Source organism: Heterodontus francisci, chromosome 7 (genome assembly GCF_036365525.1).
Source record: "Heterodontus francisci isolate sHetFra1 chromosome 7, sHetFra1.hap1, whole genome shotgun sequence".
NCBI classification, from domain to species: Eukaryota; Metazoa; Chordata; class Chondrichthyes; order Heterodontiformes; family Heterodontidae; genus Heterodontus; species Heterodontus francisci.
Window position 1 is genome coordinate 29304517 of NC_090377.1, and position 17188 is coordinate 29321704.

At 42.3% G+C, this 17188-nt stretch overlaps 1 protein-coding gene across 4 annotated transcripts in view; it reads right to left on the minus strand.

Moving 5' to 3' along the window:
- Positions 1–17188, minus strand: part of lypd6b (LY6/PLAUR domain containing 6B) — a 191461-nt gene that overhangs the window by 12652 nt on the left and 161621 nt on the right. For all 4 annotated transcript variants that reach the window (XM_068034485.1, XM_068034486.1, XM_068034487.1 and 1 more), the window contains one exon: positions 1309–1463. In XM_068034485.1, the coding sequence (XP_067890586.1) occupies positions 1309–1441 (133 nt within the window). In that variant the 5' untranslated portion in view covers positions 1442–1463. The remainder of the gene's footprint in view (positions 1–1308; positions 1464–17188) is intronic.

The following is a 17188-nucleotide window of genomic DNA, read 5'->3' on the forward strand; positions in this document are numbered from 1 at the left end:
CTCTCTCTCTGCCCCCCCCACTCTCTCTCTCTCTCTCTCTGTCCTCCCCTTTCTCTCTCTCTCTCTATCCCCTCACCTCTCTCTGTCCCACCCCTTTCTCTCTTACCCCCCCTGTCTCTCTGTCTCCCCTCCCTCTCTGTGTTCCCGCTCCCCTCTCTCTCCGTCTCTGCCCCCTCTCTCCGTCTCTCTCCCACACATTTGCAGAACGTGGAATGCTCAGCAGATGGTTGGTCAGTTCTTTTAATAAAGATCGCTGTCAGTTTCACAGCTGACTGCTGCTGACATCGGGAACAGCCGTTTCCCAATAGACTCGGGGTTTTCCAGCAGGCTTTTTAAAAAAAAAGTCTGAACCCGCCAGAAAACCCTGAATCTGTTGGGAAATCCGCTGTTCATGATGTCAGCCGCTGTCAGCCGTGAAACTGACAGCGCAATAGTTTAAAAGCCAATCTGACAATGGAAATTTCTCATCTCCAGTCACGGTGAGGATGAGGAAACTCCCGGGAACATTTTACACCCGCTGGCTGGATGGAAACGTTTGCTGGGCCGGATCCTGGCCCGCGGCCTGTATGTTGGACAACCCTGATATAGATACACATTGTAATATGGAAGGAAATACTTAACATTGCCTAAGTAACTTATTGACTCCAACATACAGTGAAGGGAAGATCCCAAGTGCAGGATTTTCGTGTCAATATGTGGGCAGGAATGGAGGTGGGCAGACGTGGAAATTGCCGATGCCTGCAGGTATGCCAGTTCTCTACCACAGTCCCGCCTGCCAGTCATTTTCCTGTACACTGGACCCGATGCAGAACAGCTACCCGGCTGCAAGTGGCGGGTAGCTTGTAAACTGAATTAAGAAACCGACTGGAAACTGCAGGCCCACCTGCGCATCGGGAACATGGCAGATGCCCGGAGGCAGCCTCCTGGCAGCAGACTGGGGAACCAGCTGTGGCCACAGGCTGCCCTGTGAAGGGGCTCCCCTCCACAATAATGGTCCAGATGCTGTGGATATTTTACATTCCAAATATATTAAAAGTATTGAGCCTCCTCCTATTGGCCCTCCAGCTTTGAGAGCCTGCCCACTGTCCTTAATTGGATGCTGAGTGCATCCACTAATTGGCCAATGCAAATATTAATTTCGAGTTACTGTTCCTGACACAGTGGAGTGGTGGGGATGGGGGCAGGGGGCACGTCAGAACCTGCATTTGATGTCATCGTTGGGGTCCAGACCCAAAACAGAAAGTCCTGCCCCAGATGTCAGAATGATAACAAGAATCTCGGCTAGGTATGGTTGTCAGATCTACTTACGAGACTTTGGTGGCCTCACGTTATGAAAGTTGACATTTCTGGTAAACGCACGATCCACTAGGAGGACGAGGAGCTGGAAGAGGACGACTCTTGTAGGATGACGAGTTATGGGCATCGTATCTGGTAATATCATTAAGGATTAGCACCTGCTGCACCTACAAGAACAAGAAAACGTTGCATTTTAATGGATCTAATTACTATAAATAATATCCTCAGTTCTCAAAGACTTACCAGTGTTTCCATGTATGCCCTTTATTTATGATTTCCCTCCTTTTCTTTCCCTTCCCCAACACAAATGTTCAAACACTTTCTGAGGACACTGACAACATTATTTCTTTGTGTGCTTGATATCCTGGTATAGAATCCTAATCCCTCCCATGATGAGCAGGCTGAGCCTGGCAAACCCATTTGTTCTTGGAGGCTGATTGTTGCATATGAATCTCGGTCTTCAAGGCATGAGTCCAGCAGACTCTTTTTATAGCTATCAGGCCAATCTTGTTAATATTTTGATTATTGAACATTAAAGCTCACAACTATTGTAATTCTGAGAATATATAACATGAGCAAACATTGTCTATGAGAAGTTAGAGGCTTTGCAATGATTATAAAGTAAAATAAGAATTACTCTTTTCCAATATTACAACTTAATTGAACAGTCTGAGTCAGTTAACAGAAATCTAAGTGCAGTCAAGCCCACTTATAATGGACAAAGATATACTTACTGCATGTGAAAAACCTGACAAATCCTTAAAACTCACAGAAGCTTGAACATAGCATAGGAAATAGGAGCAAGAGTAGGCTATTCAGCCCCTCGAGCCTGCTCCGCCAGTCAAGTAGATCATGGCTGATCTTCTACCTCAATGCCATTTTCCCACACTATTACCATATCTCTAATATCTAGAAATCTATTGATCTCTGTCTTGAACATACTCAAGGACTGAGCTTCCACAGCCCTCTGGGGTAGAGAATTCCACAGATTCGCCACCCTCTGAATGAAGAAATTCCTCCTCATCTCAGTCCTAAATGGCTTACCTCTTCTTCTGAGATTGTGTCCCCTGATTCTAGACCCCTGCCTCTCCAAGTGGAGATTAATCCTGTCCCTCAGAATTTGTTCCACTAGTTTACTTACTACTGATGTTAGACTCACTGGCCTGTAATTACCTGGTTTAACCACTGACCACCTCCAGGCGCGTATCCATTGTCTCTCGAGATAAGGAGGCCCAAAAGAAAGAAGATGTTAGACTCACTGGCCTGTAATTACCTGGTTTATCCCTGCGACCCTTCTTGAATAATGGTACCACATTCGCTGTCCTCCAGTCCTCTGGCACCTCTCCTGTGGCCAGACAGGATTTGAAAATTTGTGTCAGAGCCCCTGCTATCTCCTCCCTTGTCTCACATAACAGCCTGGGATACATCTCATCTGGGCCTCGGGATTTAATCACTTTTAAGCCCACTAAAACAGCTAATACTTCCTCCCTTTCAATGCTAATTTGTTCGAGTATATCACAATCCCCCTCCCTGATCTTTACACCTACATCGTTCTTCTCCCTAGTGAACACAGATGAAAAGTAATCACTTAAAACCTCACCTATATCCTCCGGCTCCACACACAGATTGCCACGCTGGTCCCTAATGGGCCCAATTCTTTCCCTGGTTATCCTCTTGCCCTTATTATACTCATAAAATGCCTTGGGATTTTCCTTTATCTTGCCCGCCAGTGTTTTTCATGTCCCCGCTTCGCTCTCCGAATTACATTTTTTAAGTACCCCGCTACACTTTCTAAACTCCTCTATAGCCTCTGCTGTTTTCAGCACTTTGAATCTGCCATAAGCCTCCTTTTTTTCCTTATCCAATCCTCTGTATTCCTTGACATCCAGGGTTCCCTGGACTTGTTGATCCTACCCTTCACCTTTATGGGAACATGTTGGCCCTGAACTCTCACTATTTCCTTTTTGAATGACTCCCACTGGTCTGATGTAGACTTTCCTACAAGTAGGTGCTCTCAGTCCACTTTGGCCAGATCCTGTTTATCATATTGAAATCGGCCTTCTCCCAATTCAGTACTTTTATTTCCAGTCCCTCTTCTGACCTTCCAACATGAACCTAGCTAAAAATCAATACTAATTTTCCTTTTGCAAGCAATTTTTTTAGTTTGATTATAAATCCTTCAATTCCATCCTAGTTAACCACTATTAAAACAGAAATAGAGACTCAAAATGCTGCAAAGTACAGTCAAAGCCAGTGTATGCAAGGGGGTGGAGTTTCTGCTAGGTTGCAGTGGTTTTACAGAAATCGGCCAAACCAGCGCAAAGGATTGAGGAATTTCAAACGCAAGTTACTTCCACTATAAATTGAGATTCTGTGATCTTTTGTGATGGTTTAAAAAAATCCTGCTGGAAGCTGGCACCGCCCACAAAACTGGCCACACCACCAGACCAAATTAATCACCATGGCAACTTTCACTTGTTTGCGGTCCTTCGGGGAGACTCTTAAAATTAGGTTTTTTTAAATTTTAGGCTTAAGAGCACTTATAGGCACCTTTCAAAAGTTTTAATGTACTAGTGTACAGCAATGCAAATAATAAATGGTTCTGTATAGTTTTTATTCACATCATTTTACAATCTAGTGGACTAAACACTTATTTAAAAATACTCATTTTTTGTGATAAACCTATTTTCAGCTGTATTAATATAATTGCATCAGTATACCACTCCTAAATATATCAAAAAAATGTTTAATGCAAGTAAGAAAAATAAACAACTATGTCCTAAAACACTATCCGCTGGTGCATGGAAGAATTAAGTGGAAACTGTAACTTCACCAGAAAACCAGCAGAATTTGTGCCCAGATTGCTGATTTTGCTCAAATTAGAAACTCTATCCCAAGGTCTCTTATTGCCTTGCCTTTAGGCTCTGTAAGTACAGAGATGTGGTTTATTCATCCAAGTGTGTTTTCTGTAGTATGCTTGAAAATAGGCAATTGGCTTATGACTTAGAGGAACATTTGAAAAGTGCTTCTTTCAGTTTACAAATGGACAGATTTTCATCGTATTAGTAATTGGTTAATCCAACCCGTCGTTATATCTTTGTTCGCAGAGCATTTCTCATCTATAATTACAAATATGCAAAAGGATTACACATAATTCATGACCACATGTGTAAAAAGCAATCTCCATGGGTTTAATCATCAGTCTTTGAGGGCAGCAATAAAGAGTGTTATCACTTTATCTCTGTATATTCTGTGATAATGATTATATACAGGAGTGAAACTTAATTGATTCTAATTTCTACCACTAACAGCACTCCAAATCAACTTCTATGTATTTATTAAATGGGTTCAATGGACAAAGAGCCTTTGCTAGGGTTGCAACATCTTGAAAACATGCCAGTCCAGGGAGGTTATGGCTGTGCATTTCCCAATGTCCTCGCAAACAGCCGCCCTACGAGCATTTCACTATGTTTGGTACTGCCATAAACACAATTCCTACCACCTCATGCTCTAATTGACTGGTAACAATGTGGAAATGGGACTGCTGGAATTGAGGAAGTTCCATGGTACATATATTTTTTAAAACTTAAAAAAGGCAACATTATAGTTAATTGCTATTAATATTAACAGCATTTTGTATGGTTTTTGCCACCTACTCCCATAGATATTGACATTTTGCAGCAAGCCTGTATAAATAATCTCCTCTTGCAAGCTTCCAAATGACAGCATCAGGCACCCAATGGAAAGCAGTGCCATCATTGCAGCAAACGTTTTATTTGTTACTATTCTTCTTTTGGGCCTCCTTATCTCGAGAGACAATGGATACGCGCCTGGAGGTGGTCAGTGGTTTGTGAAGCAGCGCCTGGAGTGGCTATAAAGGCCAATTCTGGAGTGACAGGCTCTTCCACAGGTGCTGCAGAGAAATTTGTTTGTTGGGGCTGTTGCACAGTTGGCTCTCCCCTTGCGCCTCTGTCTTTTTTCCTGCCAACTACTAAGTCTCTTCGACTCGCCACAATTTAGCCCTGTCTTTATGGCTGCCCGCCAGCTCTGGCGAATGCTGGCAACTGACTCCCACGACTTGTGATCAATGTCACACGATTTCATGTCGCGTTTGCAGACGTCTTTATAACGGAGACATGGACGGCCGGTGGGTCTGATACCAGTGGCGAGCTCGCTGTACAATGTGTCTTTGGGGATCCTGCCATCTTCCATGCGGCTCACATGGCCAAGCCATCTCAAGCGCCGCTGACTCAGTAGTGTGTATAAGCTGGGGATGTTGGCCGCTTCAAGGACTTCTGTGTTGGAGATATAGTCCTGCCACCTGATGCCAAGTATTCTCCGAAGGCAGCGAAGATGGAATGAATTGAGACGTCGCTCTTGGCTGGCATACGTTGTCCAGGCCTCGCTGCCGTAGAGCAAGGTACTGAGGGCACAGGCCTGATACACTCGGACTTTTGTGTTCCGTGTCAGTGCGCCATTTTCCCACACTCTCTTGGCCAGTCTGAACATAGCAGTGGAAGCCTTACCCATGCGCTTGTTGATTTCTGCATCTAGAGACAGGTTACTGGTGATAGTTGAGCCTAGGTAGGTGAACTCTTGAACCACTTCCAGAGCGTGGTCGCCAATATTGATGGATGGAGCATTTCTGACATCCTGCCCCATGATGTTCGTTTTCTTGAGGCTGATGGTTAGGCCAAATTCATTGCAGGCAGACGCAAACCTGTCGATGAGACTCTGCAGGCATTCTTCAGTGTGAGATGTTAAAGCAGCATCGTCAGCAAAGAGGAGTTCTCTGATGAGGACTTTCCGTACTTTGGACTTTCCTATCCTGAGTGGTGTGTGTGTTGTTACTATACGCCAACAAAAACAACATACAAGTAACAATCACAAAGCATATAGTAAGCTGATTATGTAAACATGTTTTATCTGAAAAGGTGGGGAATCAGATTCAATAGTACCTTTAAAAAGTGAATTGGATAGCCTAATATCTGGCATTGGGAAAATGATGGAATCCATTATTAAGGAAGTAGTAGTAAGACATTTAGAAAATCATAATACAACCAAGCATAGTCAACATGGTTTTATGAAAAGAAAATCGTGTTTGACAAATTTTTTTTTAGAGTTGAGGATGTAATGAGCAGGGTGGATAAAGGGGAACTAGAAGATGCACGATGCCAATATCATCACCCTCTATAAGAACAAGGGTGACCGCGGTGACTGCAACAACTGCCGTGGAATCTCCCCGCTCAGCATCGTGGGGAAAGTGTTCGCTCGAGTCACTTTAAACAGGCTCCAGAAGCTGGCTGAGCATGTCTACCCTGAGGCACAGTGTGGCTTTCGAGCAGAGAGATCCACCATTGGCATGCTGTTCTCCCTTCGCCAGCTACAGGAGAAATGCTGTGAACAACAGATGCCCCTCTACATTGCTTTCATTGATCTCACCAAAGCCTTTGACCTCGTCAGCAGATGTGGTCTCTTCAGACTACTAGAAAAGATTGGATGCCCACCAAAGCTACTAAGTGTCATCACCTCATTCCATAACAATATGAAAGGCACAATTCAGCATCGCGGTGACTCATCAGACTTCTTTCCTATTCTGAGTGGCGTGAAACAGGGCTGTGTTCTCGCACCTACACTGTTTGGGATCTTCTTCTAACTGCTGCTCTCACATGCGTTAAAATCGTCAGAAGAAGGAATTTTCCTCCACACAAGATCAGGTGGCAGGTTGTTCAACCTTGCCCGTCTAAGAGCGAAGACCAAAGTTCGGAAAGTCCTCATCAGGGAACTCCACTTTGCTGACGATGCTGCTTTAACATCTCACACTGAAGAGCGTCTGCAGAGACTCATCGACAGGTTTGCGGCTGCCTGTAATGAATTTGGCCTAACCATCAGCCTCAAGAAAACGAACATCATGGGACAGGATATCAGAATTGCCCCATCCATAAATATCGGCGACCACACTCTGGAAGTGGTTCAAGAGTTCACCTACCTAGGCTCATCTATCACCAGTAACCTGTCTCTCGATGCAGAATTCAACAAGCGCATGGGGAAGGCTTCCTCTGCTATGTCCAGACTGGCCAAAAGAGTGTGGGAAAATGGCGCACTGACACAGAACACAAAAGTCCAAGTGTATCAAGCCTGTGTCCTCAGTACCTTGCTCTACGGCAGCGAGGCCTGGACAACATACATCAGCCAAGAGTGACGTCTCAATTCATTCCGTCTTCGCTGCCTCCAGAGAATCCTTGGCATCAGGTGGCAGGACCGTATCTCCAACACAGAAGTCCTCGAGGTGGCCAACATCACCAGCATATACACCCTACAGAGCCCGCGGTGCCTGAGATGGTTTGGCCATGTCAGCCACAAGGACACATTGTACAGCGAGCTCGTCACTGGTATCAGACCCACCGGCCGTCCATGTCTACGCTTTAAAGACGTCTGCAAATGCGACATGAAGTCCTGTGACATTGACCACAAGTCGTGGGAGTCAGTTGCCAGCAATCGCCAGAGCTGGCGGGCAACCATAAAGGCAGGGCTAAAGCGTGGCGAGTCGAAGAGACTTAGCAGTTGGCAGGAAAAAAGACAGAAGTGCAAGGAGAGAGCCAACTGTGTAACAGCCCTGACAAACAATTTTATCTGCAGCACCTGTGGAAAAGTCTGTCACTTTAGAATTGGCCTTTATAGCCACTCCAGGCACTGCTTCACAAACCACTGACCACCTCCAGGCGCTTACCCATTGTCTCTCGAGACAAGGAGGCCAAAGAAGAAGTAGATGCAGTGCATGAAAGGTAAGAGCTCATGGTGTTAGGGTAATATATCAGCATGTATAGACATGCAATGAAATTTAGAGTCAAGTGCAAGAGCCAAGCAGTGTTACTTCCTACGTGTCCGTCCTTCATTCTGCTGCTGAAGAGTGCAGGCAAACTGAATATTTTTCAAGGCTGCACACGTTTCCAGGTAGTTCAGCTGTTTATACAGGTTTTATATCAGTGCCTGGACCAATGGCAACACTAAATCATGAAACCCAGAAGCTTGAGTGTATCTCCTTCTAGAAACCACTGACAGATGCAATACTTCATTTAAAGGTGAAACAGAGCAAGTCATTTCAAGGAAATTCCAGGCCGCTTGGATGGGAAAGGTGATTGAGGGTAAGGGGAAGATGGGATATAGGAGGAAGACTACTTCTTCACATGGAGGATAAGCACCAACATGAACTGATGGGTTTGAATGGCCTATTTCTGTGTCACAACTTCTATAAATTTATAAACATTTCCATTTTCATTCATGTGCACAGATTACAGGCTATGGAGAACGAGAGCGATTTATGGAGGTCGTAGAAGGTTTATTGGCTAACTTAATTTCAGCTCAGGATGGAGTAACATTGCAATCCATTATCCTAGAGGTTGGTGAGCAGAATTGGCTGGGAACAGGGAGAGGATCAAATCAGGGAAAAGAAGTAGCGGTAAAGTTTCCACTTTGAGCCGAATCAATGATTCCAATGCAAATTGCACCCAAAGTCCTTTCCCCACCGACTTTCCACTGAAACTCGGATATCACATTTCACCCAATGTAAAATATACCATGAACCAACAGAATCAGACGGCATTTTAAAACAAACTTTTAAAAAAATATTTGCTTGATATACTTAAGGGTGGTATCTTATTAAAAGTTTGATAAATATGGTTGAAAATAAGTTGACCACAAAAATAAACATTTTAAATCACAGTGTCAATCATATAGTAAGGTGATTATGTAAATATGCTTTATCTGAAAAGGTGGGGAATCAGATTCAATAGTACCTTTCAAAAGGGAATTGGATAACCTAATATCGGTCATTGGGAAAACCTGTGAATAACCATATTTTAAATGAGTGAAACTGACTCGTAGAAAATATGCAAACAAAGAACAAAGAACAGTACAGCACAGGAATAGGCCATTCGGCCCTCCAAGCCTGCGCCGATCTTGATGCCTGCCTAAACTAACACCTTCTGCACTTCGAGGCCCATATCCCTCTATTCCCTTCCTATTCATGTATTTGTCAAGATGTCTCTTAAACATCGCTATCGTATCTGCTTCCACCACCTCCCCTGGCAGCAAGTTCCAGGCACTCACCACACTCTGTGTAAAAAACTTGCCTCGCAGACTATCCACTCTGTCCATGCCACTCATAACTTTGTAAACCCCTATCGTGTCGCCCCTCCACCTCTGTCGTTCCAGGGAAAACAACCCAAGTTTTTCCAACCTCTCCTCATAGCTAATGCCCTCCAGACCAGGCAACATCCTGGTAAACCTCCTCTGTACCCTCTCCAAAGCCTCCACGTCCTTCTGGTAGTGTGGCGACCAGAATTGCACGCAATATTCTAAGTGTGGCCTAACTAAGGTTCTGTACAGCTGCAACATGACTTGCCAATTTTTATACTCTATGCCCCGACCGATGAAGGCAAGCATGCCGTATGCCTTCTTGACTACCTTATCCACCTGCGTTGCCACTTTCAGTGACCTGTGGACCTGTATGTCCAGATCTCTCTGCCTGTCAATACTCCTAAGGGTTCTGCCATTTACTGTATACTTCCCACCTGCATTAGACCTTCCAAAATGCATTACCTCACATTTGTCCGGATTAAACTCCATCTGCCATTTCTCCGCCCAAGTCTCCCAACCGATCGATATCCTGCTGTATCCTCTGACAATCCTCATCATTATCTGCAACTCCACCAACCTTTGTGTCGTCCGCAAACTTACTAATCAGACCAGCTATATTTTCCTCCAAATCATTTATATATACTACAAACAGCAAAGGTCCCAGCACTGATCTCTGCAGAACACCACTAGTCACATCCCTCCATTCAGAAAAACACCCATCCACTGATACCGTCTGTCTTCTATGACCGAGCCAGTTCTGTATCCATCTTGCCAGCTCAACTCTGATCCCGTGTGACTTCACCTTTTGTACCAGTCTGCCATGCGGGACCTTGTCAAAGGATTTACTAAAGTCCATATAGATAACATGCACTGCCCTTCTTTCATCAATCATCTTCGTCACTTCCTCAAAAAACTAACTCAATCAAGTTAGTGAGACACAACCTCCCCTTCACAAAACCATGCTGTCTCTCGCTAATAAGCTCGTTTGTTTCCAAATGGGAGTAAATCCTGTCCCGAATAATCCTCTCTAATAGTTTCCCTCCCACTGACATAAGGCTCACCGGCCTATCATTTCCTGGATTATCCTTACCACCCTTCTTAAACAAAGGAACAACATTGGCTATTCTCCAGTCCTCTGGGACCTCACCTGCAGCCAATGAGGATGCAAAGATTTCTGTCAAGGCCCCAGCAATTTTCTCCCTTACCTCCCTCAGTATTCTAGGGTCGATCCCATCAGGCCCTGGGGACTTATCTACCTTAATGCTTTGCAAGACACCTTTCTGCTTTGCAGAACTATTTTCTAATTTTGCACCCAGAGGATCCAGCTTAATTTTTGGAGCCCTCGCAAAGGCTTCCAATTGGCGGAAACTCCCACTGTTGATTAATTCACCCTGGGGGTGTGGCCAGTTTTGTGGGTGGGGCCTGCTTGCAGAGAGCCGGCATGGACAGGATGGGCCAAATGGCCTCCTTCTGTGCTGTAACCATTCTATGATTCTATTCTTCTGGTATGATGTTTTTAAAACTAGCACAAAAGTTGGCGCAAACCCGTTTCACTGAACGCAATTTGCACTTAAAATTCTGCGATCTTTTGCAACAGTTACGCCATTATCAGGAGAATTGCATCAAAAAAACCAGCACAATCGAGCGGAAACTACAGGCTGAAATCTTTAAACTGACCAAATTATTAAATTCTGCTGCCAAGTTCACTCATTGCTGTTTGGTAAATTTAAAGAGAATAAACTGTCACACTAAGCCAGCATTGCACTATGCCAGAATACGTGACTAGCAGATGTTGAAACACAGGGGTTGAATGCAGTGCAGACAGAGATTGTGTGTTATTCAAGCAACACAGGAAGGTAAGGTGCTAAATTCACACAACACAATAAACATCAAAAATGAACAGGAAATAACATTTTTAAAAAAGATATTATAAAATAGAAACATAACAAAAAACAAGTACAATACATTTTCAGACCCTGTCAGATTTTTGGAACTGTTGATACAGCAAGTTAAATGACGGTGAGATTGTGCAGCCACTGTGGCTTATCGTAAAATGTGTATTATGTTAGTTACTATACATTTGAAATGGTTGGAATTGGGAAAATTTTGGAATTCTACAAATATTTAATATTTGTGCCAATTTTCAGAACCAATTATGATTTAGGCTCAGCTCTTTGCTCTGCTCTCTCTGTCACTCCCAGTATTAACAAAATTAAGCCTGTATTTATATAGCACCCTTCAAATCCTCAAGACTTTACAAGCCATTACATTTGAAGTGTGCTCACTGTTGTTAAGTATGCAAACAGTGTAGCCAATTTTCATATATAAAGGTACCAGAAATAGTGAATGAATGTCCAAATACTGGCTATTGTTGGTGCTGTTTGAGGGATAACAGTTTGCTAAGACACAGTGAGAACATCCCATTCTTCTTCAAATAGTGCCATGAAAAATCCCTGTGCACCTGGACAGGTGGGACTTCAGCTTAAAATCTCATCTAAGAGACAGCACCGCCAACCATGCAGCACCACCTCTGTACAAAATTGAAATGCCAGCCTAAATCCATAATGACACTTGAACCCACAACATTCTGACTCTAAAGAGCTACCAACTGACCCAAACTAAGCTTCATTACAATGATGATGCTGTTTGTATACATCAGGCCCCCTGGAGTAATTGAAAACTACACATAAAACATGGGCAAAACATAAAAGTGTGTTGGCTGAAGGTTGTATTTCCCCCCTACATTTTATTTCAAGAAACCAAACATTGCAAATAAATAGACTCCAAGTTTAACAAGAAAACTGGCGAACATTTAACAATTAAGTTTGTGTATAATTTTTTTAAAGAAATTGTTATTACAGGTTGAGGTCCTCTCACTGTTGAGTAAACAGAGGTCCCTTTGTCCTCCCTGCCCCATCCCTTCATCGAGGCCAGCAAAATTCTTTCACATCACTGAAATGGAGCAAGAAGCATAAATGCCCTGAATTCCATCGACCAGACTTTCAACTGCTGGAGTATTGTGAGCAGTTCTGGGCACATCTCCTTAGGAAGGATATATTGACCTTGGAGGGAGTGCAGCAGAGATTTACCAGAATGATACCTAGACTTCAAGAGTTAAATTACGAGGAGTGACTACACAAACTAGGGTTATATTCTTTGGAATTTAGAAAGTTAAGGCGTGACCCGATCAAAGTTTCAAGATATTCAGGCAAACAGATAGGGTAGATAGAAGATAAACTATTTCCACTAGTTGTGGAGTCTGGGACTGGGGACATAGTGTTAAAAATAGAGCCAGATCTTTCAGGAGTGAAATTAGGAAGCATTTCTTCTTTCAAAGGGTGGTAGAGGTTTAGAACTCTCTTTCACAAACAGCAATTGATGCTAAATCAATTGTTAATTTTAAAACTGGGGTTGATAGATTTTTGTTATCCAAAAGCTTTAAGGGAACTGAGGAAAAGACGGGTATATGGAGTTAGCTCATAGATCAGCCATGATCTCACTGAATGACAAAACAGGCTCAAGGAGCTAAATGGCCTCTTCCTGATCCTATGTTAATAACAAAGACGGTTCTCAACAAATTTAAAAATGAACCCTATTGACGCAAAAGGATACAACATCGCATCTTAACCTCAAGAGAGAAGGACATCCTCTCATTGCTATTTCTACATCTGCCTTTCTTTGAATGAGATGAACATTGTGTGGATGAACTGTGGGTAGTTCTCCCCTGTAGATCCATGGACAACTGGAAGTGCCCAGTCTTATTCAGGTAGGATCCTTACAGCCTCAGTCTTGCCTGGGTTAAAACTACACATAGAAAGGACACTCTACTCCGTCTCACTATAGAGAATGTCAGCCTTTGCTGGGAGAGATTGGTAAGAGAGCTATTTGTAACTGAGGGGCAAATGAAGTGCCAGATTGAACAGGTGGAGGCGCTAAAGGGAAGAGGAAGAGTACCAAGTTGAAGAGGATTTCAATGAGAAAAGTGTGTCAGTTTAAATTGAGGAGAAAGAGGATGAAGAGTACTCACGAATTGGGAGAATTGGAGGATGAGAGTCTATGTGGCAGAAGGGGGAGTTGGGTTGGGGTACAATATCGTCGTGAACTGAATCAGGAGGAAGTAGAATGCATGTGTGAACTGAGCAATGGGGGTTGCACATTGTTGAGCAACTATTGGGAAATCGTTGAAAATCCAAATGTTACAGTTTTTTCTGTTTGTCTTAAAGTTAATAACCAATCAATCCTGAAGTATGAAAACTCTTGAACCAAGATGCACAATTTTATATGTAAAATTCTAAATTTTAGGGTTGACCACATCCACAAGTTATCAGAGAATCATAGAATGATACAGCAGAAGGAAGTCATTCAGCCCTTTGTGCCTCTGCTGGCTCTAAGAAAGAACTATCCAATTAGTCCCACTCCCCTGCTCTTTTCCCATAGCCCAGCAGTTTTTCCCCTTCAAATATTTATTCAATTCTCTTTTGAATATTACCGTTGAATCCTCTTCCACCATCCTGTCAGGTAGTGCATCCAGATCACAACATCTTGTTGTACAAAAAAATGTTTCCTACCGTCGCCTCTGGTTCTTTAGCCAATGGCCGAAATCTTTGTCATCTGGTAACTGAACCATTTGCCACTGGACACAGTTTCTTATGATTTAAAAATGACTGCATTTATATAGTACCTTTCATGACTTCTGAAGATCCCAGAGTGCTTTACAGCCAATGAAGTTCTTTCTTTTGAAGTCTAGTCACTGTTGTAATGTAGCAGCCAATGTGCACACAACAAGCTCACTCAAACAGCAATGTGATAATGACCGAGTAATCTGTTTGCATGCTGTTGATGAAGGGATAAACATTGGCCAGTTAAATAGTGACCACTTAAAAGAGCGACGAGACCTTGGTGTAATGTCTTACCTGAAAGAAAATACCTCAGGCAGGTTAGCACTTCATTGGAGTGCCAGCCTAGATTTCTATGCTCTTGGAGTGAGACTTGAACCCACAATCTTTTGACTGAGACGCAAGAGTGCGACCCACTGAAACCCTGAACTGCCACTGCTGTCAAAGTCATTCATGATTTTGAACACCTCTATCAAATTTCTCTTAACCTTCTCTGTTTTATGGTGAACAACTCCAGCTACTCCAGCCTTGCCACATAACTGAGGTTCTTCATCTCTGGTGCCATTTTAATTAAGTTTCTTGTGCATCCTCTCTAAGGCCATGACATCCTTCCTAACGTGTCATTCCCAGAATTGAACACCATACTTCAACTGAACCCTGACCAATGTTTTATAAAGGTTTAGCAGAACTTCCATGCTTTTGTTCACTATGCCTCTATTAATAATACCAAGGATCTCATTTTTTTTTAAAACAGCCTTCTCAACTTACCCTGCTGCCTTCAAAGATTTATGTACACATACCCCCAGGTCTCTTTGTTCCTGCATCCCCTTTAAAATTTTACCATTTAGTTTATATTGTCTCTCCGCCTTCTTCCTATCAAAATGTATCACTTTATATTTCTCTGTGTTAAATTTCATCTGCCACGTGCCCATTTCCACCAGTCTGGCCAAGTTCTCCTGAAGTCTGTTATTACCCTCCTCATTATTTATTACATTTCCAAGTCTCGTGTTATCTGCAAACTTTGAAATTATGCACTTTATACCCAAGTTCAAGTCATTAATATATATCAAAAACAGTGGCCCTAATAACAACCATTGTATACTTCCCTCCATGCTGAAAAGCATCTGTTCAACACTGCTCTCTGCTTTCTGTCCCTTAGCCAATTTTATATCCATGATGCCATTGTCCCTTTAATCCCATCGGCTTTAATTTTGTCAACAAGTCTACTATATTTGGATTTCATGTACCTACAGTTTGTTATCTCTGCAACACTAGTAATGGAATGTTGATTGTACCTACACAGTTACAACACCCATGTAACTATAGGTTTTCACATAAAGCCATAAGCTTATAATCTTGGCTGTTCTTGAGCTGTCAGCTTTTTTGAAGCTCTTACATTTACCAACTCTCTAGGTTGATGTGTATGAATACATCTTCATTCTCAAAACCTGTGTTCAATTTTTGTGCAGCCTGAAAGGACTCATTGCCAAATGGCCCAGTTTATTGATGGGGATATTATTGTGTCTGTATTAGATTAAATAAAACACATATGACATAAAGGATTCCCTTGAAAGCATACTTCCATGGAAACTAATAGAATATGAAAGTGTGTTCTACAGTTCAGCAAGCTAATGTTGTTTTGAAGATATTTACCCACATAACTAAAAGATTTAGCTCAGGCAAATGTCTGACAAGATTACAGAGTGTAGAACAGCGTCCAATGGAAATGTGGTCACACTTTTAAATGTAAGAATTCAATATTTTCCTGGGGAGCACATTACAGGCCTCATCTAGGAATACACTATCAAGTTTATGCCTTCAACATTTAGATTTCATATAGATACAGTTTCCCCCCAGCACTGTTACAGTAATGAACTGTTGTATGTAGCATCACAAATTCAGCACTCACGTAGCTACATCTAAGGCATGAAGCATACGAACCGCTCAGAGTTCACACGTACTGAAAAAGCAACTGATCAAAAGCACAAAATCTACAGAATAAATCCCTGAAAATAATGCCCCTTTTAGTCACTTTCTATTAAAGTCCATTTTAATCCTCCTACTGGTGTTTTAGCAAGTTATCCTTCCCACCGACTCTAAATTTTGTGACCTCTTTTCCCTCAAATTTATTTATCAGGTCAAATATTTATTGGACTTCTCCTCCAATCCCACAGATCCAATCTTCTCCTCACGATTTTTTTTTTCGGTCTCTACCCATGCCAATCTCAATGCCATTTACCATCATTCATGCCTATACAACCTCTAGCTTAGCTTTAGCAGTGCTCTACTGTCTCATCAATCCTCAAAAGCTAAAAACCCTGCATTTAAAAGCAAAAAAAGCTCCAAGCCAATTTTTAGAGGACTTTTTTTTTACTGTTTTTGACATGACCAATGCCTTAGTACTTTTTATTTATTATAGTTTGCCTAAAGCTGGTAGTGAACTACTTTAACCTAGACCCACTACAGCACAGACCTGTAGGCAGCAGATTCTTCTCCATAGTGTAGACATTCATGACAGTTATAACGAAACTTCCTGTCAGGAAGGAGGGAACTTGATGATTCTTGGTATATATTCTTGGAAATTAGTGATAAAACACAAAATGGAGTAGACGATGACTGAGACAATATCTCAGTGGTGGCAGTAATCAAGTTGCTGAGTACATGTTCTCGTATGGATGAAAAGTTAATAACTAAACAGCAAACCAAGCGCACCCAAATTTTCAAATGATGACAAAGCTGAAACCTTTTAAGGGCTCAGATTTTTCCAAATCCCCAAAATTGGGATATAATTGGGGTAAACCAAATTTAATTACCTGCAACAATCCTCTTGAAACCACTTTAAATAATTAGAAAGGATTAAACTTTCTTTTTTAATTAGAATAGCAAGCTCAGTCCAAGTTAGATTGCAGCCAAATTACAAGGTTTTGAAAATAAGCCAAGCTAAACTGCATAATCTTGGCCAACACATTTAAGAAATTATATTGAGTATACATTTTGAAAAATGCCATTACTCTCTTAATGAATCAGTGAATTTATGTGCTCAATTGGTGCTGTATTAGCTAATCTTGGCTAGAGATACCTGGCATTGTTTACAATTTGCCTCAATATCCCTGGGTTAGGGAGAGAAAAATCAGCCC